We start from the raw sequence: 22782 nt of genomic DNA on the forward strand, positions 1-22782 counted from the left end.
AGCGAGATAAGTCAGGACGCAGAAAAAAAGGGGAGCATGATACATCCGGGGCAGCAGAGAGCCTGCACAGGAGGGAGGGCGGGGGACATGTACCATTTCCATTTCCTTCCCCAGTGCAAAAACCCAGACTGGGGAGGGGGTTTGCCAGTAGTTCCAGCAAGTCAGTTCTTTCTAGTTTTAAGATATGTCCAGCAGAGGGCGCAAACCCCTAAGGAGACGCTTGGAATCAGCCTAAATCCACTTCCCTGCAACCGAATTCTGGGACTCAAGGCCGCCCCAGGGGAGTCCCCTCCCTTGCCCAGTTAGAGGGCTGACAGGAACCAGCCTTCAGTTCCTTCGGAGTTTTGTGAGAAGGCAGCGTGTAAACCTGAAGAAATCCTGGACTGGTAGCCTGAAATGTGAGTTTCAGTACCTTCCCCACAGCTCCCTGATGTACACGAGTTTCTCCACCTGTTCGAGCCCTCAGTCTCTGCGAGATGGAGCTAAGAGCTCCTGCCACAGTTTCCCCTTTTGCTCCTTCACCTGGCCCCTGCCCTGCGCCCTCATTTCAGAGAGAGGCTGTGCATGGCAGGGGCTCAGAGCTTGGTGTTTGAGACCCAGGTTCCACTCTGAGCCCCCGTGTCCACCTCTGTCCAGTGAAAACCCTCACACACCTGTGCATGGCTGCTCATTCAAGGAATGCCTGTAGTCGCTGGCACAACATCATTGCTTAATGAGTGTTTGTTATTCAGATAGAAATTTGAATCACGTTCGTTAAGTGTTGACTTAATGAGTCTCCAGGCCTGGGGCTTGCAATCCTTCTTGCAGCTTTTGGCAAGATCCCTTCCCTTCTCTGAGCCCCAGGTTCTCCAGCAGAAAAGGAGGGGGTTCGATTAGGTCGGTTCCTCCCTAGAAGCCATTCCAGCGCTGACACTCCAGGCTGCTTCTGTCTTCCTCCCACTTACCTCCCCCCTCCCTTCTTTTCTTCCATTGATCTATTGTTTATTCATTCGTGCAACGGTGATGATGATGGACCATCTACTACAGCGTTCCAGGTGCAGGAAACAAAACAGGTGCACACCACCGAGGGCCAGACCGTGGCAAGCCGGTTTAGACAAAGCCTCCTTTGTCCTCTCCCCCAGCAATCAATTCTCGCAGTTTATTCCACGTTTGGAACAGAAAGAGAGAAAAAAAAATGTGCCAAGAGTTTATTTCTGTGCGTCTCCGTGTGGCTGTGTACACACACACACATTTATATATAACATTTGCAGCAGCGTTGTCATGGGAACCCTTTTCCGGTGTCTCTGGCCAGGAGGGACGCCTGGGCGTGCGGGAGCTTTGATGGAACACCCCCCGCATGCCCCTCTGTGCGGCGCCAGGGCCTGCTGGGAGGGTCACCCCAGAGCCTTTGTGCGCCCTTTTGATCATGGCTGCCCGTGCTCCTCCTTGATCTTGTCGGATGTGAGTGGATTTGACCGAGGGAACTGAATGTCAAGCTCAGTGACTGGCAGAGTAAGATCCTCTGGGACGCGTGCCAGCTAGCAGCGTGGATAGGCCAGCTTGGGTTTTTTGTCTTTTTAAACCTGGATTTAGAAATACTGAAGGCTTTGGGGAAGCCTTGGATGAAAAGACCACAGCAGCCAGGGAGTGTATTTTCAGACATGACAGCTGCAGCAGCAGCTTTTGAACTTGGTAGGCAGTGCCAGGGCGGGGAGGGGGGCGGAATGCCAGCGAGAGGGAGGCAAGGGACTCTCTCTTCCCTGAGCAGCTACTCGGGGCCTGGCTGCCTCCAACCCATCCTCTACAATACACACCGTGATTCTTAGCAGGAAACTGGGATTACAGGGGGAAAGTGGGCAAGCCAGGAAGTGACAGAGCTGGCATGCAAACCCAGGTTGGGCCTGACTCCAGAGCCGGGCTTTACCCAGGACATCGTGCCCCTGGACCACTTCAGCAGCCGGGCTCCGCTCACTTCCAGGCCAGGCGTTGGGGTGAGGGGCAGCCAGGAATGGCAATCCAGGAACTCAAGTCTCCACAAACCCCCAGTCACTGCGGCAGACCCATCGTGAGCGGCTCGGAGGAGGGCCAGCTAGAACCTACGTAAATAGTGCCTCCGCTTTGAGAACAGAGAGGTTACATGTTTTGCCCAAGGCCACACAGCGAATGACCTGAGATTTGAACCCAGGGAGCCTGGTTCCAGAGCTTGAGCTCTTAACCACAGGGGTTTTCTGGTCTGTGAATTAGCCCCACGCGTGTGCGGTTCCACAGGCAGCCGTGTGGACACAAAGAGGGTCAGGTGTGAGAGAGAGAGGAGTGGACGAGAGAGGGAAGAAACCCCCACTCACCGCGTGTCCAGGACTGTGCCGCCCCGCAGGTGTGCCGGAACACGGGAACCACGCTCACCCCCTCATCCCGAAGAGGGAAGTCAAGGCCCAGGAGGTGGAAGCCCAGCAGCACTGCCCCGGGCCCTTCTCTCCCACTTCCTCCCGGGAGCAGGGGACTCCTGTTTGGAGACTCCACTCCCCCCGCAATAGAGGCTGCTCCCCAAATCCACCACAGTAGGGTTACCCTCCGTCACCATCCACCCCTCAACTATCCACAAAGCGCCTCCCGTGTGCCAGACTCAGCCCGGGCACTGGACAGGCAGCAATGACTGTGCCACGGTCCCTGCCGCCCGGAGCTTCCTCTCTAGCAAGGAACGGCCACGGCTTCCTTAGCACAAAGTGGACCTGAGGGAAGCCACGGGGCTGGCTCGATAACTGAGGGGGGTGCTGACATTTATTTGAGGGGGGGGGGGACTTCTTGACATTTTGGCCAAGAATATAACATTGTGCTTTTGGCATGCTGTGGCGTGAAATGAAAGTGGTTTCTGCTTTCTTTATGTTCAGAGAGCAAGTTGTAAAACTTTGCTCCGAGTCATTTCCAGCTCCATGGAAGGGGTAAGTCCACGAATATTTATTGAAAATGGACTGTGTGCCAGGTACAAGGCTGGGTAAGCCCCTTCCCAGTGCAGCGTGATAGAATTACAAGAAAATAATGTCCCAGCAGGAAAGAAGCAGAAAGCAGGCAGCGGTTAAATCTAGGGGACCTGCCCCCGCTGGCGTGGCTCAGTGGTTAGTGTGGACCTATGAACCAGGAGGTCACGGTTTGACTCCTGATCAGGGCACATGCCTGGGTTGTGGGGCGTGCAGCAGGCAGCCAATCGGTGATTCTCTGTCATCATTGATGTTTCTATTTCTCTTCCTCTCCCTTCCTCTGTGAAATCAATCAAAGTATATTTAAAAAAAGCAAATCTGGGGGATGAGGCAGGGAATCAAGGGAAGGTGGTCTCCTAAAACGATGGCTGAGCTGGGCTTTGAAGGATGAACAGGAGCTTCCTGGCCGTCCGGGAGCAGCACACACTCCACGTGCAGGGAAGGGTGTACGGAAAGATGTGAGACATGAACATGCGTGGCCTTTTGGGGTGCGTGTCTGTGGGGAAGTGGAGGGAACTAAGGGTGCAGAGACTGGTAAGAACCCTGGCTGAGGAACCCGGTCTCCAGCCAGTCCCTACTTACCCTGCATAAGGGTGAAAACCAAGCATCTTCACATTTTCTTTCTTTCTTTAAAATAAATAAATAAATAAATAAATAAATAAATAAATATTTATTATTGATTTTTTACAGAGAGGAAGAAAGAGGGATAGTTAGAAACATCGATGAGAGAGAGAGACATCAATTAGCTGCCTCCTACACCCCCCCCCCCCCACTGGGGATGTGCCTGCAACCAAGATACATGCCCTTGACTGGAATCGAACCCGGGACCTTTCAGTCCGCAGGCCGATGCTCTATCCACTGAGCCAAACCGGTTTCTGCCATCTTCACATTTTCAATTCAAGTGAAGAAAAGGGTAGGGGGGAAAGCATATTGCCAAATCTGGGAAACTGGAAATGTTCATTTGCAGAATTAACTCTAGATTGCTGCTATTTTCATCGCGTGCCATTGAGAAAGGCGGAGCACAGCACCCAGGTGTCTGCAGCAGCAGCAGGCCAGGCTAGGCCGGGCTGGCGGGCTGGCTCCCACGGAGATCATCGGAGCCAGCGGGGGCCAGGCACCAGCTGTGGGCATCTGGAATTCCAGCTTCCTCTCCCAGTCACCGGATAGGGGGAAATCAGAGTCCAGGGTTTTCCCAAGGCGGCAAACTTGGTGGGATGAGTCCATGGCATCGGGCTTGCAAAGGGCCCAGGGAAGGCTGGGCCACCCAAGGTAGACGGATGTGGTTTCCAGATTCAAGATGGGATGGGCGGTCATTGTGGGAAGGCCCTTGGTTTAGAGAGAGCTGGCAGGAGAGAACTTTCCCCGGGCAGGCCCAGGGGCAGATCTCAGCAATGGGGGACTCAGTAGATTTGGTGTGCAGGAGGAGGGGGTGGGGGGGTTGTGCGAATAAGGCCTGGGACAGGCAAGGTCAAAGGCTGCCTTGCCTCCTGGCCAGCAGCCACCTCCTGACACGGGAGGAAGGGAGTCCTGTAGGGATTCACCTGTGATGTGCAGACAGCAGTAGTACTCAGAGCTCCAGGGGGGTGTTTTGTGGATTAAATGAGTTATTACCTGCAAAGGGCTTTGCCCAAGGCCTGGCACATAGTGGGTGCTCAATAAATCTTAGCTATTGTGGGTTGTTTTTTTTTTTTGTGTGTGTGTTTTGTTTTAATCAGCCAGACACGCTAACGGTTGGTTTCTGTTTGCTAGTTTATTGAATCCTCACAACAGCTCTAGGAAGTAGGAGTGAATAGGTTTTTTTAAAAATTGTTTCTTAGCCGAAACCGGTTTGGCTCAGTGGATAAGAGCGTCAGCCTGCGGACTGAAGGGTCCCAGGTTTGATTCCGGTCGGGGACATGTGCCTTGTTTGCGGGCACATCCCCGGTAGGGGGTGTGCAAGAGGCGGCTGGTCGGTGTTTCTCTTTCATCGACGTTTCTAGCTCTCTATATATCTCTCCCTTCCTCTCTGTAAAAAATTAATAAAATATATTAAAAAAAAAATTGTTTCTTAGCCGAAACCGGTTTGGCTCAGTAGATAGAGCATCAGCCTGCGGACTGAAGAGTCCCAGGTTCGATTCCGGTCGGGGACATGTGCCTTGGTTGCGGGCACATCCCTGGTAGGGGGTGTGCAGGAGGCAGCTGATCAGTGTTTCTCTCTCATCGATGTTTCTAACTCTCTATCTCTCTCCCTTCCTCTCTGTAGTAAAAAAATCAATGAAATATAAAACAAAATAAAAAAAATTAAAAATTGTTTCTTATAGTTGAGGAAACTGAGGCTCAAGGTACATATGTCACTTGCTCAAGGTACGTAGTTAAAAGTGGCAAAGTTGGAAGCTTCCACAAATCCACAAAAGTAAAAAACCGATGTGCAATGGACTTGAAAAGACATTTCTCTAAAGAGGGTATCAAATGGTCAAGAAGCTCCTGAGAAGATGCTAATCATTAGGGAAATGCAAATCAAAACTACACAATGCTGTACTATTTCAAACACATTAGGATGGCTGATATAGAAAGATGGGAGGGAGGGAGGGAGGGAGGGAGGGAGGGAGGGAGGGAGATAGGGAGGGAGGGAGGAAGGGAAAAACAAGTGTTGGTAAAGATGTGGAGAAACAGAAACCTTTGTTCATTGCTGGGGAGGAGGGGGCTGTAAAATGGTGCAGCCATGGTGAAAACAGTATGACAGGCCCTAAAAAAGTTAGAGTATTAACCATATGACCCACAATTCTTCTAGGAACTGGAACAGATACTTGTGCACCCATGTTCACAGTAGCCAAATGTTCACAGTAGCCAAAAAGATGGGAAGAATTCAGATGTCCATTGCTATGTGAATAGATAAACAAGATGTGGCGTATCTATCCGATGGATTTTTATTCAGTCTTAAAAAGGAATTAAGCCAGGCTCAGCGGTTGAGCATTGACCTATGAACCAAGAGGTCACAGGTTTGATTCCAGGTCAGGGCACTTGCCTGGGTTGCAGGCTTGATCCCCAGTAGGGGGCGTGCTGATCCATGGTTCTCTCTTATCATGGATATTTCTATCTTTCCCTTTCCCTTCCTCTCCAAAATCAATAAAATTAAAAAATTAAAAAAAGGAATTAAGTTCTGATACATGCCAAGGTAAACTAACCTTAAAAACATTATGCTAGCCCTAGCTGGTTTGGTTCAGTTCATAGACTGCAGACTGAAGGGTCCTGGGTTCAATTTTGGTCAAGGGCACATGGCCAGGTTTTGGGCTTGATCCCCAGTAGGGGGCATACGGGAGACAACCAATTAATGATTCTCTCTCTCTCTTTTTAAATATATTTTTATTGATTTCAGAGAGGAAGAGAGAGGGGAGAGAGAGAGAGAGAAACATCACTGATACGATAGAATCATTGATTGGCTGCCTCCTGTATGCCCCACACTGGGGATTGAGCCCACAACCTGGACATGTGCCCTTGACCGGAATCAAACCTGGAACCCTTTAGACCGCAGGCTGACGCTTTATCCACTGAGTCAAACCGGTTATATATATATATATATATATATATATATATATATATATATATATATATATATATATATCTCCCTGGTTAAAGGCTCAGTCCTAAGGGCAGGGTGTCACCTGTGCCTCTGACCGACTAACTGGCTGCAGATTAGAGGTTCCCAGGCCCCTCCTTGGGTTGGGTTAATTGGCTAGAGTGGCTCACAGAACTCAGAGAAACATGTTACTAACGAGGTCACAGGTTTATTGTAAAAGGAAATGACTCAGGAACAGCCAGATGGAAGAAACTCAGAGGACAAGGTGCAGGGAAAAGGGGGCAGAGCCTCCGTGCCCTCTCCCAGGCCCTCGGTGACGTGCTCACCAACCAGGAAGCTCTCAGAACCCCGTCCTCTTGGGGTTTTACGGAGGCTTCCTTACATAGTCGTGATTGCTGAAATCATTGGCCGTTAGAGCCCGAACTCCATCGCCAGCCCCTCTTCCCCTCCCATAGGCCAGTGGTCGGCAAACTCATTAGTCGACAGAGCCAGATATCAACAGGACAACGATTGACATTTCTTTTGAGAGCCAATTTTTTAAAACTTAAACTTCTTCTAACGCCACTTCTTCAAAATAGACTCGCCCAGGCCATGGTATTTTGTGGAAGAGCCACACTCAAGGGGCCAAAGAGCCGCATGTGGATCTCGAGCCGCAGTTTGCCGACCACGGGCGTAGGTTAATGGGTGGGACTGAAAGTTCCCTGTAATCAATCACGTGGTTGGATCCCCGGGCCAATACCGCCCCCACATACACCCCCCCCCCCCACTCCTCCCCCCAGGACCTACAGATTCTCCAAGTCACCCCATTCATGTGACAGAAGACACGTTTTATTCCAACTGAGAAGGGAAGACAGCAGGGGGCTCTGAGCCCAGATGTGACACGATCTTAATGTTTTATTTATTTTTTATTTATTTTTTAAAATATATTTTATTGATTTTTTTACAGAGAGGAAGGGAAAGAGATAGAGAGTTAGAAACATCGATGAGAGAGAAACATCGACCAGCTGCCTCTTGCACACCCCCTACTAGGGATGTGCCCACAACCAATGTACATGCCCTTGACCGGAATCGAACCTGGGACCTTTCAGTCCGCAGACCGACGCTCTACCACTGAGCCAAACCGGTTTCGACGATCTTAACGTTTTAATGTAAATAATTATGGGGAACCCTGGCTGGTTTGGCTCAGTGGAAGGATCTCGGGTTTGATTCCAGTCAAGGGCACGTAGGTTGGTGGCAGGCCGGATCCCTAGCCCCCATTAGGGGTGCGTGCGGGAGGCAATCAATCGCTGTGTCTCTCTCTGTCTCTCCCCCTCCCTTCCGCTCTCTCAATGGAAAAAACACCTTGGGTGAGGATTAACAACAAATTTATAGGGAGCACTTACCTTGAAGGTGCTGTCACCTCCCTCTTCCCCATCAGATGTGGTCTCCGCTTCCTCTCCAGGAGCCCGCCCAGCACGTGGCTGTCACTCCATTAACGCTTGGTGAGTGATCTATGAGACTGGCTGTGACCCCAGAGGGAGCCATGCAGGGGAGGAAGGGCCAATGCCACCGGCGGGGTGTGTGTGTGTGTGTGTGTGTGTGTGTAAGGGGGGGGAAAGACCAGGGGGCGTGGCACCCTACTTCCTGATGGGCCAATGCTGTCAGATGGAGAAACACCGCTGCCCAGCAGTGAAGGCAGGTACTGATTCAGTGAACTTCAGTCCTGGTTCTGCTGCCCACTTGCTGTATGACCTTGAGAGAATCCTTCCCTATTTCTGGGTTCTGTCCCTAACCCCCGGTAAGGTCACCCCTACGCCATCCTCAGTCCTGACTAGACGCTATTATAGCATCTTGGTGATTGGCAGCCATGGCTGGTGAGGCCTGGGGTCACCTCCAGCAATACCCACCCTGCAGGCAAAGGGGTAGGACAGTGCGGCCCAGGAGAAGTGACGGAGGCAGCCTGCCTGGGAGGGAGGAGGGGTGTAATTGCTCTCTGCAGAGGGCTCACTATGCCCTGGGCCGGAGATGCTCTCTCCATCGGGCTCCTGTGCTCTGCTTTAATCCTTGAGAGGCGGACTCCGGTCTTCATTTAGCGCATGGCCCAGAGAGCCAGGAGACTTACTTGAAGGTTGATCGGTTAGCCTAAAGTTAGACTCCAGCTCGGGCCTAAGGTTTACAACCTATGAAAAGAACCACCACCCCCACAAGCCACTGGGCTCGGTGGTTTTGGGAAGGGCCTGCTGGGAAGGGCCAGCTCTATCCTGAAGAGCCTGGCCCATTAGGAACATCTTGCAGTAGAGGGATGGGGTAGGATATTTCTTTTTTTTTTTTTTTTAAATATATATTTTTTATTGATTTTAGAGAGGTAGGAAGGAGAGAGATAGAAACATCCATGGTGAGAGAGAATCATGGATCAGCTGCCTCCTGCAGGTCCCCACCTGGGATCGAGCCCACAAACCGGAATCGAACCTGGGACTCTATCCACAGAGCCAAACTGGTTATCGAGGTAGGCTATTTCTTTACTTTTCCCATCGGGGCTTCTCTCTTTCTCTTCTGTTTACATCTACTTTATTTAATTAAATTTTTTTTTTTTTTTTTTTTTTTTTTTTGATTTCAGAGAGGAAGGGAGAGGGAGAAATAGAAACATCAACGATGAGAGAATCACTGATCGGCTTCCTGCACACCCCCTACTGGGGATCAAGCCTACAACCCAGACATATGAACCCAGAATTGACCGAAATTGAACCCAGGACCATTCAGTCTGCAGGCCACCACTCTATCCACTGAGCCAAACCAGCTAGAACAAATCTACTTTAGAAGTGTGCCCTCTGGTCTCTCCATCAGTCTTTCTTCTTCTTCTTTTAGTTTTTAAACCCTGTTGGCCTCCCATCTCTATGTCTTCCCTGTTTGGAGTATAGATCTTGGGCCACCAAGGTCCATGCCCAGCTACCTCATCAGGCCTTGGGGATATTTACATGTCTCCTAGTGGAGCATCTTATACACACCCTCTGTGCCTACTAAAGATGGCTTCTGTTGGCATAACCCGGCTTGTCTTTGTGCTAGAAGGCCAGTGAGGAGGAGGAAACATGAAGGGGGCAGAGAACTCCAGCTTGCAAAAATATATCGAAAGTCTTAATTAAAGAAATTAGGATCCCCTGAGCCTAATCTCTATTTTACACAGAGAAACAGAACCATGACCTCACATGATCACATATAAGCAAAGCACCTTCATACAGCCACAAGGAGGTGTACAAACTGAATCTTCCCGTCTGCAGCTCTTTGAATGAGGATAGAGAGTTGTCTTTGGGTGGGGGGAGGGGGAGGCGGGGCAGAGTGGTGGGCCCTGGGAACAGTGGATGGCTGGTCAAAGATACAACAACACACCTGCTTTGGCCGGGTGGCTCAGGTGATGAACCCACACACCAAGTTTCCAGTTCCATTCCGGGTCAGGGTGAGTACGAAGGCAACCGATCAATGTTTCTCTCTCACATCGATGTTTCTCTTTCTCTCTCCCCCTTCCTCTCAAATCAATAAACATATCCTTGGGTGAGGATTTAAAACCAAACCAAACCAAGTACTACACTCCTCTGAGGGCTGCACTGCCTGCTCGAGTACTCTCTCCCTTCTCGCTCCCTAAACAGCGAGGTCAGGTCTGGGCTCTGTGGTACCTGGGACTTCTCCAAGGTAACATGAAATCCTCTGCTCTTCAGCAAGTTTCATATTCTATTTATTGTGAGCCAGGTATCAGGGATACTTAAAACGACAATGTTCCCATAAACTGATGAACAAAAATAGATCCAGAGACATGGAAGCATCGAACAGACCACCGATCCTCAGAGGAACATCAATTGGTTGCCTCCTCATGCACCCTGCCCAGGGCCGGAGAACCTGCAAGCAAGGTATGTGCCCTTGACCGGAATCGAACCTGGGATCCTTCAGACCGCAGGCTGACACTCTGTCCACTGAGCCAAACCGGCCAGGGCTCAGCTTTGCTTGTCACCTGTGCCTCTAGTTGCTCTGTTGGTGATGTGGTAAATGAGGTACCTTGGTGTATCAGCATTTGCACTGAAGTTAGATGTAAGTCACTTCTTCATATCAGTGGACCTGTTTATTTATTTGTAAATGGGATAGAATAACACCTTGAAGAATTGTTGAGGGGAACAAATGAATCAAAGCAAAATGTTTAGCGGAGTTGTAACCTGGCAAATAGCAGATGTGTGGGAGATTTAAGCCTCCTTGCATTGATGACTTGGGAACAGAATCTTATCAAGGACTTTTACATTATTTTGTCCAAGGTTTATCCATTTTAAGAGAGAGAATGCTCAGCAAAGACAAGGCACAGTAATTCACCAGCTGCTTGTACCTATGATTAAGTTAGAACATGTGACTAGTTCAGAAAGGAATAAAAAACAAGCAATTGTCAGTCTGTTATCATCACAGTGCAAATGAGAAGCCAAATTCTTTCCTGGTACTACTATTTCAGAGGAGTGAGATAAATATGAAGGCTTTTAAAAAAATATATAGTATTTTATTGATATTTTACAGAGAGGAAGAGAGAGCGATAGAGTTAGAAACATCGATGAGAATCATCGATCAGCTGCCTCTTGCACACCCCCTACTGGGGATGTGCCCGCAGCCAAGGTACATGCCCTTGACCGGAATCGAACCTGGGACCGTTCTGCCCGCAGGCCGACATTCTATCCACTGAGCCAAACCGGTTTCGACTAAATACGAAGGTTTTGATTGGTATCAGGAAGCCTGAGACCTGGGAACACGGAAGGAGAATCCTGGGAACTGAGGGATCAGTTGGGGATTTTCCCTGGGGGCAGTTAGAGAAGAGCAGCAAATCGTGGGTTATGAGGTACAAATCCAAATGGCTTAGGATTCCAGAGTATGAGAGAAGGGGGATTTCCGTCTTCCAGGCTGGAGAAGGGGGATGTGACCTTCTTTTGGGACCCTCTATAGAAAGATGAGGTGGTGGTGAGGTGGAGTGGTACCATCCTCTTCCAGGCGCTCCTTTCTCCCAGAGGGAGCACTTGGGGTTCAATTGGGAGAGAATTAATTCAGCACCCATTATGTGTAGAGCTTTATTTGAATTTTAAAAAAATTGAAAAGGCCTGGCTGGTGTGGATCAGTGGTTGAGCATGGACCCAAGCACCAGGAGATTCGATTCTTGGTCAGGGCACATGCCAGAGTTGCGAGGCTTGATCCCCAGCTGGGGGCATGCAGGAGGCAGTCAATGGATATTTCTTCTTTTTTTAATTAAAAAAAATATATTTTATTGATTTTTTTACAAAGAGGAAGGGAGAGAGATAAGAGAGTTAGAAACATGGATGAGAGAGAATCATTGATCAGCTGCCTCTTGGACACCCCCCACTGGGGATGTGCCCGAAACCAAGGTATATGCTCTTGACTGGAATCAAACCTGGGACCCTTCAGTCCGCAGGCCAACGCTCTATCCACTGAACCAAACCGGTTTTGGCGTCAATGGATATTTCTATCTCTCTCCCCACTCCTTTCCTACCTGAAATCAATAAAAACACATTTAAAAAATTAAAAAGGAAGGCAGTGTTAAGCAGTATAGCAAGAGTCAGAACTGGACTCTAATTTTGTCTGTCACCTACACTCTCCATGTGATCCTGGGAAAGTCTCTTGTCCACCTGAGCTTCTGTGTGATGTGATTGAGCCTCTCGGGGCCTCAGAGTGTCTTCATTTGCAAAATAGGTATTCCCTATTTCAGAAGACTGTGTGAGATAATAAACATGAAGTGCTCAGTGCCACTCTCACCGGTCTGACTGCTGCTGATCCCTGGGGTTCCTTGCCACTCAATGGTGCTGTGCCTAGGATAAGACCCCTGCTGGGGAAGGGTGGGGGAAGTGAGTGGGGTGCTCTTGGTGGGTCCAGCTGGGGAGAAAAGGAACTTATTAAATAATAAGTGTTACCCAGCCGAAAACGGTTTGGCTCAGTGGATAGAGGGTTGGTCTGCGAACTGAAAGGTCCCAGGTTCGATTCCAGTCAGGGGCATGTACGTTGGTTGTGGGCACATCCCCGGTAGGGGGTGTGCAGGAGGCAGCTGGTCGATGTTTCTCTCTCATCGATGTTTCTAGATCTCTGTCTCTCTCCCTTCCTCTCTGTAAAAAATCAATAAAATATATTTAATAATAAAAAAAAAAAGTGTTACTCAGCCAAAACCGGTTTGGCTCAGTATATAGAGCGTTGATCTGTGGACTGAAAGGTCCCAGGTTCGATTCTGGTCAAGGGCATGTAACTTGATTGCGGGCACATCCCCAGGAGGGGGTGTGCAAGAGGCAGCTGATAGATGATTCTCATCGATGTTTCTAACTCTCTATCCCTCTCTCTTCCTCTCTATAAAAAAACAATAAAATATATTAAAAAAATAAAAAAATAAAATAAAAAGTGTTACCCAGGCATTGGACACTGGGAAGCTGACCAGTGGCTGCCGGTCACAGGATGCTCTAGTATTGGGGCAAGCTTTGCAAGAATATGTCATCCGAACCGGTAGTCAAGGCATCTGATTAGGTAAGGCAGGTTGGATCAGGTCCTAAGTAATTAATTTGTGAGGTAGCAAGGTTTATCCGTATGAAAGAGGAATCCAGATCCAGACTTTCCTGTCCGAGTGACCTCGGGCCAGTCACTTTTCCTTTCCCGGCCTCAGTGTGCGAGGAACTGGGGCTCCTCCGCCCACGCCCCTCTGAACGCGCACGAGGGCGAAATGTCGACACAATGGACGTGAGGTGCGTAGGTGCGGGCCGGCGAGGGCCCTTTGCGATGCTGACAGGCGCACGCGGTGGGTTCCCAGCCCGCGGCTTCCCTCCGGTCAGGCGGTTCCGCGCCCCGTAACCGGTCTCTGGCCTCGCCGCTCCCGCCCCGGGGGCAGGGCTCTCTCCGCAGACCGTAGGCTCCGGGGCCGTTACCATTGTTCTGAGGCTGGGCGGCCGGAGAGGACGCTCCGGGCGAGACCTCGCCTCCGGTCTCTCCTCCCGCCCCGCAGCCCGGCGGCCGCGAGCCTCGGGAGCCCCCCGCGCCGATCTTTCCCGAGGAGGCCAGCCAGCCCCGGAGCGCTCCCCCGAACGGCGCCGAAGACGCCCCCGAGCGCTTACGAAGGTTCCCGACCGCCCGCGGTCTCCGGAAAGAGCCGAAGGGGCCTCCCACCCTCGGCCCGCCGAGCCGCTCCGGAAACGCCCGAAGTTTGCCGAGCGGCCGTCCTGCCGGACTGCTGGAGGCGGCCGTAGCGCCATGTTGGATGCTCTGCTCGTTGAGTGAAGAAAATCCGCCGGCATCGCTTGAGCCCCGCTCCCGAGAAGGGCGCCGCTTCCCCCGGGGAGGGGGACAAAGACCCCCCGCCGCCGGCCCATGAGGATATTGCCGTGAAAGGTCCGGTCTCTCCGCCTCCTGCCCCCGCCGGGTCCGGCCCCCCCCCTGGGGTCGCGTTGTCACGGAGACCGGCAGCCGGTGGTGCTGGCCCGCGGGGCGGCTGCTGCTGCCGGCGGCGGCGGCGGCGGTGGCGGAGGCGGCGGCGGGCGTGTGTGACCGGCCCCGGCCCCCTCCTTGTCCTCCTCCTCCCAGCCTCCCCCCGGCCCCCCGCTCCCGCCGCCTCCCCGGGTCTGCCCCCATCCCGCCCCTCCGCCGCCCCCGGCCCCTGCACCCCGGCGCGCCTGGTCCCGCTCTGGGGGGGTTGGTGGCTTCGCTTTGCCATGAGTTTACCGCAGAAACCGGCTCTGAAATCAGGCTCAGCGGCTGTAGCAGGAACCGGACCCGGCACCGGAGCGGCGGCGGCGGCGGCAGCGGTACCGCCTCCTCACCCGGCGGCGGCGGCGGCGGCAGCGGCGGCGGCGGCAGCAGCGGCGGCGGCGGCGGCGGCGGCGGCAGCGGCAGCGGCCCCTCCTCACCCGAACATCAGGGCCCTCCAGACCCAGGCGCCCCAACAGTATCCTTTTTACCTTCCTGCCGGCCCTTCGGCTCCCTCCGCCGCAGAGCAGGGGGGCGGTGGCCTCTCCGGGGACCCTCCTGCCGGCTGCCGCCCCGGCCCGGCCGGGGAGGAGGAGAAGGGACTGCCGCTCTGCCCCCGCGCCGGGGCTTGGCTGGAGCTTTTGGGGTGCTCCCGCAGCAGTCCTGCGGGGGACCCCGGCATCTTCTGCATCTCTGTGAAGCCAGCTCCACTCGGCCTTGCTTCTGCAGCCCTTCCCTTGTAGAGCCGGGGGACCCTTCCCCCTTCTCCCCACGCCTTTCCCCCAACCCCCCAGCCCTTTATTACCGTAGGCAGCATTGGCTGGTGCCTGGGATCAGCCCTGCAGGCAAGGCTTTGCTCTGATTGTTGTGAGGGCTACACCCTCCTCCTCCTCGCTTCCCTTCAGCTCCCCCTGCAGCGGGGCTTGGTGGGCTCCCTAATGATGACTATTGATACATATTAAACTTTATGGGTACATTTCCCGTTTGAAACCAATCAGCTCGCTTCAGAGGTAAGTTGGATTTTAAAGTCTACGGCGAAAACGTACATTTCCTCTGGTTATTTATTTATTTTTTTAAGCGATTGGGGGAGTTGTGATGTGGTTTGTGGTGGAACGTGATCTAAGGAGGAAATGTTACACCGGACGCTTCCCTGTCTTTGACCTTTTTTTTTTTTTTTTAAAGGAAGAGGAAGTTAACTGACATTACCCTTCACCCCCAAAAGTCTGACTTCTCTTGGGAGACTTGTGCTATGCCGAATACCTCTGAAGGGCTTTAGTTTACTTTTCACAGGCCTGATGTCTAGAGGGGACCAGGGGTAAAGCCTAGTTATTGATCGTATCTAATTTCATGTTATTTTCTCGATTGTAGTGTTGTGTGTGTTTTTTTGGGACAGCTTTGGTGGCTAGATTGGAAAGATTTGGTGACGGTATTTTCGTGGGAAACTAGCTGGCGAGGATCAAATGTTGAATTCGTGAATTCCACGGGGATTTCGAGAGGTATTACCGACCTGAGAATTCACATTTCATCATGCACTCGCCGAGCCGCTGTACTTGTGCAAGTCAATAAGTGATCATCGGACGTTAGCTGTGCTGTGTTTTCTGTGTTTGTCATCGTGTTTTGACGTGTGGAGTGAGCCGGGTGTTTGAGCAAATAAACTAATCGCTGTGAGGTCCACAGATTATTTCACAGTGTAGTTTGATTCTTGTCTGTATCGATTACTTTGAGAAGGGAAAGTTACGTATCTTCTCGAGTCATTTCAGGTCATCCTTTCTGTTTCTGTCAAGTGTCTTATTTTAAATACGGTTAGTCCACATTTTTTTTTTTTTTTCAGTCCAGGCAATGTGTGTGTGTCAGAGTAAAGATAAATTCCATTCCAGTGTGATGTGGGTACTGATTTCATAATGTTTTTATCCTGCATGATTCTGTTCAATCAAGAATTGTTCACCGATGACAATGCTTATTACCGTATGTTTGTTACTCATGGAAAACCTGGTTTTGATGAATATCCCTAGTTGTTTTCCTGTGGAGGAAAAAGGGTTGGCTAATTTGTGTACTTTAAGGTTTAAGGTGAAGTTTGGTGTTGGGTCTCTTAAACATATTTAATGGTTTGTGAGTTTAAATTCCTTTATAATTTGTCCTTTTTTTTTTTTTTTTTTTTTTTTTGTCTTGGGTAAGGTTGTGTCTATACAGTGCCATCAAGTAACTTATTTTTTAGTTGCATCTTTGAGCTGTTTTGGCAAGTAAACAAATGAAAGGAAGTCCATAGTTTGTGTTCTTGATGTACAAAGTGATAAAAAGGCGTGCACAGAGCTTAGTGGATTTGGTGACATTATTTGGCTCTTATTTACATGTTTCAAGTAGGCTTTTTCTCTGCATTCTGCAAAGGAAGGACTTTAAAACGCTTTGAGTTGGCTGCCACATAAAACTAGTTACTAATACTGCAGCAATTGTTAAAGAGGATACATTTAAGATGTACTTTCCAATGGTTGTATATGACAAAGTTTTTACTTTGCTTTATGTCATTGAAGGTAAAATTAATTTTCTTGATGTATTTCACAACCATATTATCTTCTGCTTGTTTTACATAGTGAAAAGTTGCAATTACTAAAATCTAAGTTTGTATAGTCAATGAAATATACGTTATAGAGTTCATTAGGACATACCTATGGTGAAATGTTATCAATGGTAATGGGCATTTGGTTAAAAATGAATTAAAACAGAGCAATTTTGCTTGTCTACTCTGAGGGAGTGTGTTACGGACATACAGTGGTCATTGTGTGATCAATTAATATACATTGAAACAGCAAGAGTGGTGTACAAAGCTGGAGTTGCTCTTTTTTTTAAAAATATATTTTATTAATTTTTCACAGAGAGGAAGGGAGAGGGACAGCTAGAAACATGGACGAGAGAGAAACATCGACCAGCTGCCTCCTGCACACCCCCCACCAGGGATGTGCCCACAACCAATGTACATGCCCTTGACCAGAATTGAACCTGGGACCTTTCAGTCCGCAGACCGACGCTCTATCACTGAGCCAAACCGGTTTCTGCAGGAGTTGCTCTTTCTATGGCTTAAAACATTTTATGTATTTACTAGAGGCCGGGTGCATGAATTTGTGCATGGGTGGAGTCCCTCCACCTGCCTGGTGATCTGGGCCGATTTGGGCCAGCCAGCAAGGGGGGAGGGACTGCGGGAGGTTGGCCAGCCACTGGAGGTTGGCTGTAGGAGCGCACTGACCACCATGGAGCAGAGTCTGCCCCCTGGTGGTCATTGCATATCATAGTGACAGGTCGTTTGTTCGACCTGTCCCAACAGTCGCTTAGGCTTTTATATATATATATATATATATATATATATATATATATATTTTTTTTTTTTTTTAGATTTAAATTTATTGACTGATTTTTAGATAGAGAAACATTGATTTGTTGTTCCACTGATTTATGCATTCACTGGTTGAGTCTTGTATGTGGCCTGGCTGGGATTATCTGCAACCTTGGCATATCTGGACGATGCTCTAACCAAATTAGATGCCTTGACAAGGGCATCTATGATGATTAAATCTCTAGCTCCTCAAACTATTCAAGTGTAGTGTGTTTGAATTCAAGTTCAGCTAGTATTTTAAAATTGTAAAAATGCTAGAAATGGATTCACATGACAAGGTGTTCTTTATTTGTACTTAGTGTTCAAGTGACAAATCAGAAATGAAGGGAAATATTAGCAATAATGGATTTAAATAGAAACTGGAACTTGCTTAAGATAGGCATCAGCACTGCATGGAGGCCCATAGGCCATATCAGGTATGATTGCTAAGAGGCAAGGATGGGCAGGAGCGGTGGGTGGTGAAAGAAGATAAACAGTGATGTGAAAAATGCTAATGGCTTCGAGTTTTCATAATGTAATCCAATATGAATAGTTTATGAAATTGGCACTTTAGAATACTTGGCTTGAGATATGATCACCCCAATTTACCAGTCTGAGGTTCCAAGAGGCTCTGTTGAGAATTTTAAGAATGATTCTTAACCTTTTTTGGTTAAAAAAAACACACACACAACTTTGATACATATATTTAACAACTTTCATATTTTGATGAAAGCTTATAGACACTCTCCAACAGAAAACTGTCCATGCACAGAAAACTTTTCTTACATTTTAGGTTGTCTTTTTTGTGCCCCCACTCTATTAAAAGCCTAGCCCTTTAGAAGGAAATTGCTTACCCTTCTGATAAGTAAAGATAAATGAGTTTGAATTCAGGTGCCCAAATGGTTCTGACTTAATAGAACAATTTTGCAGTCTGTTATGAACACACAGTGCTCTCTCTATTTATATGGAAAGACTTCAGAGTGTAATTTTTTTCCGGGCTGCTGACACTTCTAGGGAGTCTAATTACTGTTTTGGGGCAACCAGTTTGGTTAAGAAAATCAGGGCAGTGGGTTCTTTGAGGGAACTAAATTTGGTAAAGGCCTGTGGTGATCTAAAAATGACCTATGTCCTTAGCTATTTTGTCTTATATATGAACATATTAAAATAAGTATTCCTGCCGAAACTGGTTTGGCTCAGTGGATAGAGCGTCGGTCTGCGGACTGAAAGGTCCCAGGTTCGATTCCGGTCAAGGGCATATACATTGGTTGTGGGCACATCCCCGGTGGGGGGTGTGCAGGAGGCAGCTGGTTGATGTTTCTCTCTCATCGACGTTTCTAGCTCTCTATCCCTCTCCCTTCCTCTCTGTGGAAAATCAATAAAATATATTTAATTGATTTTGTACAGAGAGAAAAGGAGAGAGATAGAGAGTTAGAAACATCGATGAGAGAGAGTCATCAATCAGCTGCCTCTTGCACAGATATGCCCGCAACCAACATACATGCCCTTGACTGGAATTGAACTCGGGACCCTTCAGTCCCCAAGTTGACGCTCTATCCATTGAGCCAAACCGGTCTCGGCCAATAAAATATATATTTTTTAAAAAAATATTCCTGTGGGGCCAGTGTGGCTTAATGGTTGAGCATCAACCCATGAACCAAGAGGTCACCCATTTGATTTCCAATCAGGGCATATGCCTGAGTTTTGGGCTCATTCTCCAGTAGGGGGTGTGCAGAAGGCAGCCTATTGATATATCTGTCTCATCTATGTTTCTCTCTACCCCTCTCCCTTCCTCTCTCTCTCAGAGCAATAAAATAAAATATTAAAAAATATATGTTAAAATATTCTCCTTTGGTTTTAAAATTTCTTTGGCATAGCAATTTAAAAATATATATTTTATTGGTATTTTACAGAGAGGAAGAGAGAGGGATAGAGAGTTAGAAACATCGATGAGAGAGAATCATTTATCAGCTACCTCTTGCACACCTCCCACTGGGGATGCGCCCGCAACCAAGGTACATGCCCTTGACCGGAATTGAACCTGGGACCTTTCAGTCCGCAGGCTGACGCCCTATCCACTGAGCCAAACTGGTTTCGGCGACATTGTAATTTCTTAAAATGTTTTCAGTGTTGATATTTCAGTTTTATAGGCTGAAGTCAATAATGTTTGCTTTCTTCTTTTTGCCTCCTTACCAAAGCTAAATCTGAATAATAATAGTATCCATTTAATAAGTGCCTACTGTTCTAGGAGCAAGACATACATGATTTTAATTCTCACAAGAATTAAATGAAGTAGGTACTGTATTTTACACCGTTCCTACTGTTGTTCATTTGTAAGTGGTGGTCTGCAGTTCAGACTGTGACATGACTGCCTCCAAGCAGCAATGACTGTCCTTTGTGCTGTGCGACACGACTCCTTACCAAGTCTGCATATGGGAATGGGCGGAAAGATACTTTCCCAGATTGGATAGCTGGCGGAAGGTCTGTAGTACAGTTGAGAAGCTCTATGGAGTAATCTAGAATGCAGTGAGTGATACTGTACCTTGTTTTAGTTAGTTCATAGCCACATGCTGCTAGGCAAGTAGATCATCTTTACTGAGCCTTAAAGCATAGGAATAGGCCTGCCGCATTTGGTTTAGTGCATGTTTCTGCTTGTTCAGAAGTTAACAAGGCCTCCAGCAAAACACCGTTATAACTAGCAACTGGAACTCTGGAGCTCATGTAGTGACCAGCAGTCTGTCTGCTGCTAAACCCCACCGTCAGCAAAGGCGGATCTGTGCTCCTAGCGAGCAGATTCTCTTAGGAAAGAGAGAAAACCTATGTGAGATGGAGATAAAGAAGAAGAAAGTTGTTTAAATGCCTGAGTCACTTAGGCTCTTGCCTCTCCTGCTGCTACTCCTTGTCCTAGGCTTATTCATCTTAAAGTGAGGTGTTTTCGGCCAAGTTGAGAATTTAAACTACGTTGCTTTTCCACATTTGGGTTTCTGATAAGATTTTTACAAAAGGGTCTACTGCTTGAAAACTGTTTTAACTCATAAATAGGTTTGCCACATTTTAGCCATTTATATTTGGACTTCAATATAAGTGGCAACTTTTATTTTGTTGTTAATCCTCACCTGAGAATATTTTCCCCCTTGATTTTTTAGAAAGAATGAAAGGGAGGGGGAGAGACAGAGAGAAACAGCTATTGGTTGCCTCCTGCATGCATCTTGTCTGGGGTGCCTGCAACTCAAGGCACGTGCCCTTGACTGGAATCGAACCCGAGACCCTTCAGTCCGCAGGCCAACGCTCTATCCACCGAGTCAAACCGGTTAGGGCTAATTTTCCCAGTTTCATTGCTGTTGCTGCTGCATAAGACTTTAGTAAATTAATGTCAGTCACGTTTCAGGGTTTTATTAGAAGCAGAAAGGCTAGAGGAGTTACCAGGGAACATGGCAATCAGAATAGTTGCTATAAATTCAAAGTTTCTTCTGCATTATAATCTGAGGAATTTGAGAAGATCCATATCAGATCTGACTGGTCCTTTCCTTGTCTCTTTTCCACTCATCTCATAATACTCGTTTACCCTTTTGCTGTTAGACTTTGACTTGGAAGGCGTACCTGCTATCCTTGAAATATAAGTAGATTTAGCTAGTTATATTGAGAAGTATACCTGATTTGGAGTAAAAAAAAAAATCTGCATTTGAATTTGGTCTCCCATTCTAATAGCTGTGTTATCTTGGGCAAATCACATAAGTGTTCTGGGTATCAGTTTTCCCTTCCCTAAAATGAAGGGGTTAGACTAGTTTATCACGTGACGCTTGAATTATAATGGCTTATGATTCTGAACATTATAGTTTGAGGTTTGTTTTGTTCCTGCAAATAGAGGGAAGGATTTGTAGAAACCTATTAATTGTTTCTAAGTCTGTCTGATGTGATGGTCAGTGATACTTTTCTTTGGTGACTTACTGATATTAGAAGCTTGCTAATTTAACATTTTATTCAACAAATGTTTATAGACCTTCTGTTTACTGCTTTAGGTGCTGAGGGAAGGCAATTGGTTTTTGGCTTACTAATGTTAGATTCAGCCAACAGTCTAAACACCTCCATAACTAGTAGTGAAGATTTTAGTCTATAATGGGCGGGCTTGAGACTATATAATAAGCTTACCATGGTCAGTTGCTGGCTTGTTCTGGGTGATGATGGTATAGTTATTAGTTCGTTATGAAGAATGAGGAAAATCAGGTTCTGGGATAAAGTATGATGACACACCATCTATTTTTACTTTGGGAATAATACTTTGAAGTGATATAATATGAAAACAACTATTTCCTGATTATTAGCCAGGCGAATGACTTCAAGCAGTGTATAAATTGCACCTGAGATTTACATCCAGGACATACTGCAGGATTCAAAGCTACTTTTGAATTCTCAAATGACTCCTAGTTCTTTGGCTTGCTTCCAGTGAGGAGTTTTTCACTCTTGTGTAGCCTCAGCTTAAATTGGAGGTAGTTTAAAGTATTTTAAGTACATTTGAAATTTGTTAGTTTTTATGACATATAATAATTTTTTAATTGATTTTTTTTTAAGAGGGAGAGACATCAATTTGTTGTTTCAGTTACTTATGCATTCATTAGTTGATTCTTATATGTGCTGTCACCAGGGATCGAATCTGCAACCTTGGTGTATGCAGACAATGCTCTAACCAACTGAGCTACCCAGCCAGGGCTACAGTGATTTTAAAGAATTAAATTTTTTGGGTAGCCTGGCTGGTGTGGTTCAATTGGTTGAGCATTGTCCCGTGAACCAAGAGGTCGCCTGTCAGGGCACATGTAGGGTTTGTGGCTCAATCCCCAGTAGGGGGCATTCAGGAGGTAAATTTATGTATATATCTCCCTCCCTCCTTTTCCTTCTCTCCCTCTTTCCCTTTTCCTCTCTTTAAAATAAATAGGAACATTAAAAACATTATTGGGGTAACATTAGTTAATAACATTTTATAAATCTCATGTGTACAACGTTTGTATACTTTGTTGCAGCGATTTTCAACTGGTGTGCCACTCCCTTCTAGCCTGCATAGTTTCTGTTGAGAAATCAGCTGACAATCATATGGGTGCTCCCTTGTAGGTAATTAACTGTTTTTCTCTTGCTGTTTTTAATATTCTCTCCTTGTCTTTTGCTCTTGGCATTTTAATTATGATGTGTCTTGGTGTGATCCTCTTTGAATTCCTTTTGTTTGGGATTCTGTGCGATTCCTGGTCTTGTAAGTCTATTTCTTTCACCAGGTGGAGGAAGTTTTCTGTCATTATTTCTTCAAATAGGTTTTCAGTGTCTTTCTCTCTTCTTCTGGCACCCCCATAATTCTGATGTTGATATGCTCGAAGTTGTTCCAGAGGATCCTTACACTACCTTCATATTTTTGGATTCTTTTTTTTTTTTGTTTCTGTTTTTCCAGTAGGCTGTTTTTTGCTTCTTTGTATTTCAAA

At 47.7% G+C, this 22782-nt stretch overlaps 1 protein-coding gene across 30 annotated transcripts in view; it reads left to right on the forward strand.

The window, feature by feature from the left end:
• Window positions 1–13439: 13439 nt before the first annotated feature.
• EIF4G3 (eukaryotic translation initiation factor 4 gamma 3) overlaps window positions 13440–22782 on the forward strand; it is a 240507-nt gene continuing 231164 nt past the window's right edge. For 16 of the 30 annotated variants that reach the window (XM_084874781.1, XM_084874803.1, XM_084874816.1 and 13 more), the window contains exon 1: window positions 14084–14437. In XM_084874781.1, the coding sequence (XP_084730907.1) occupies window positions 14205–14437 (233 nt within the window). In that variant the 5' untranslated portion in view covers window positions 14084–14204. Of the gene's footprint in view, window positions 13885–14083; window positions 14438–14947; window positions 14970–22782 lie in introns of those variants that run through there. The other 14 variants (XM_084874812.1, XM_084874796.1, XM_084874786.1 and 11 more) reach the window with 3 other exon arrangements.

The sequence above is a fragment of the Pipistrellus hanaki genome (assembly GCF_964339955.1).
Source record: "Pipistrellus hanaki genome assembly, chromosome: 2".
NCBI classification, from domain to species: Eukaryota; Metazoa; Chordata; class Mammalia; order Chiroptera; family Vespertilionidae; genus Pipistrellus; species Pipistrellus hanaki.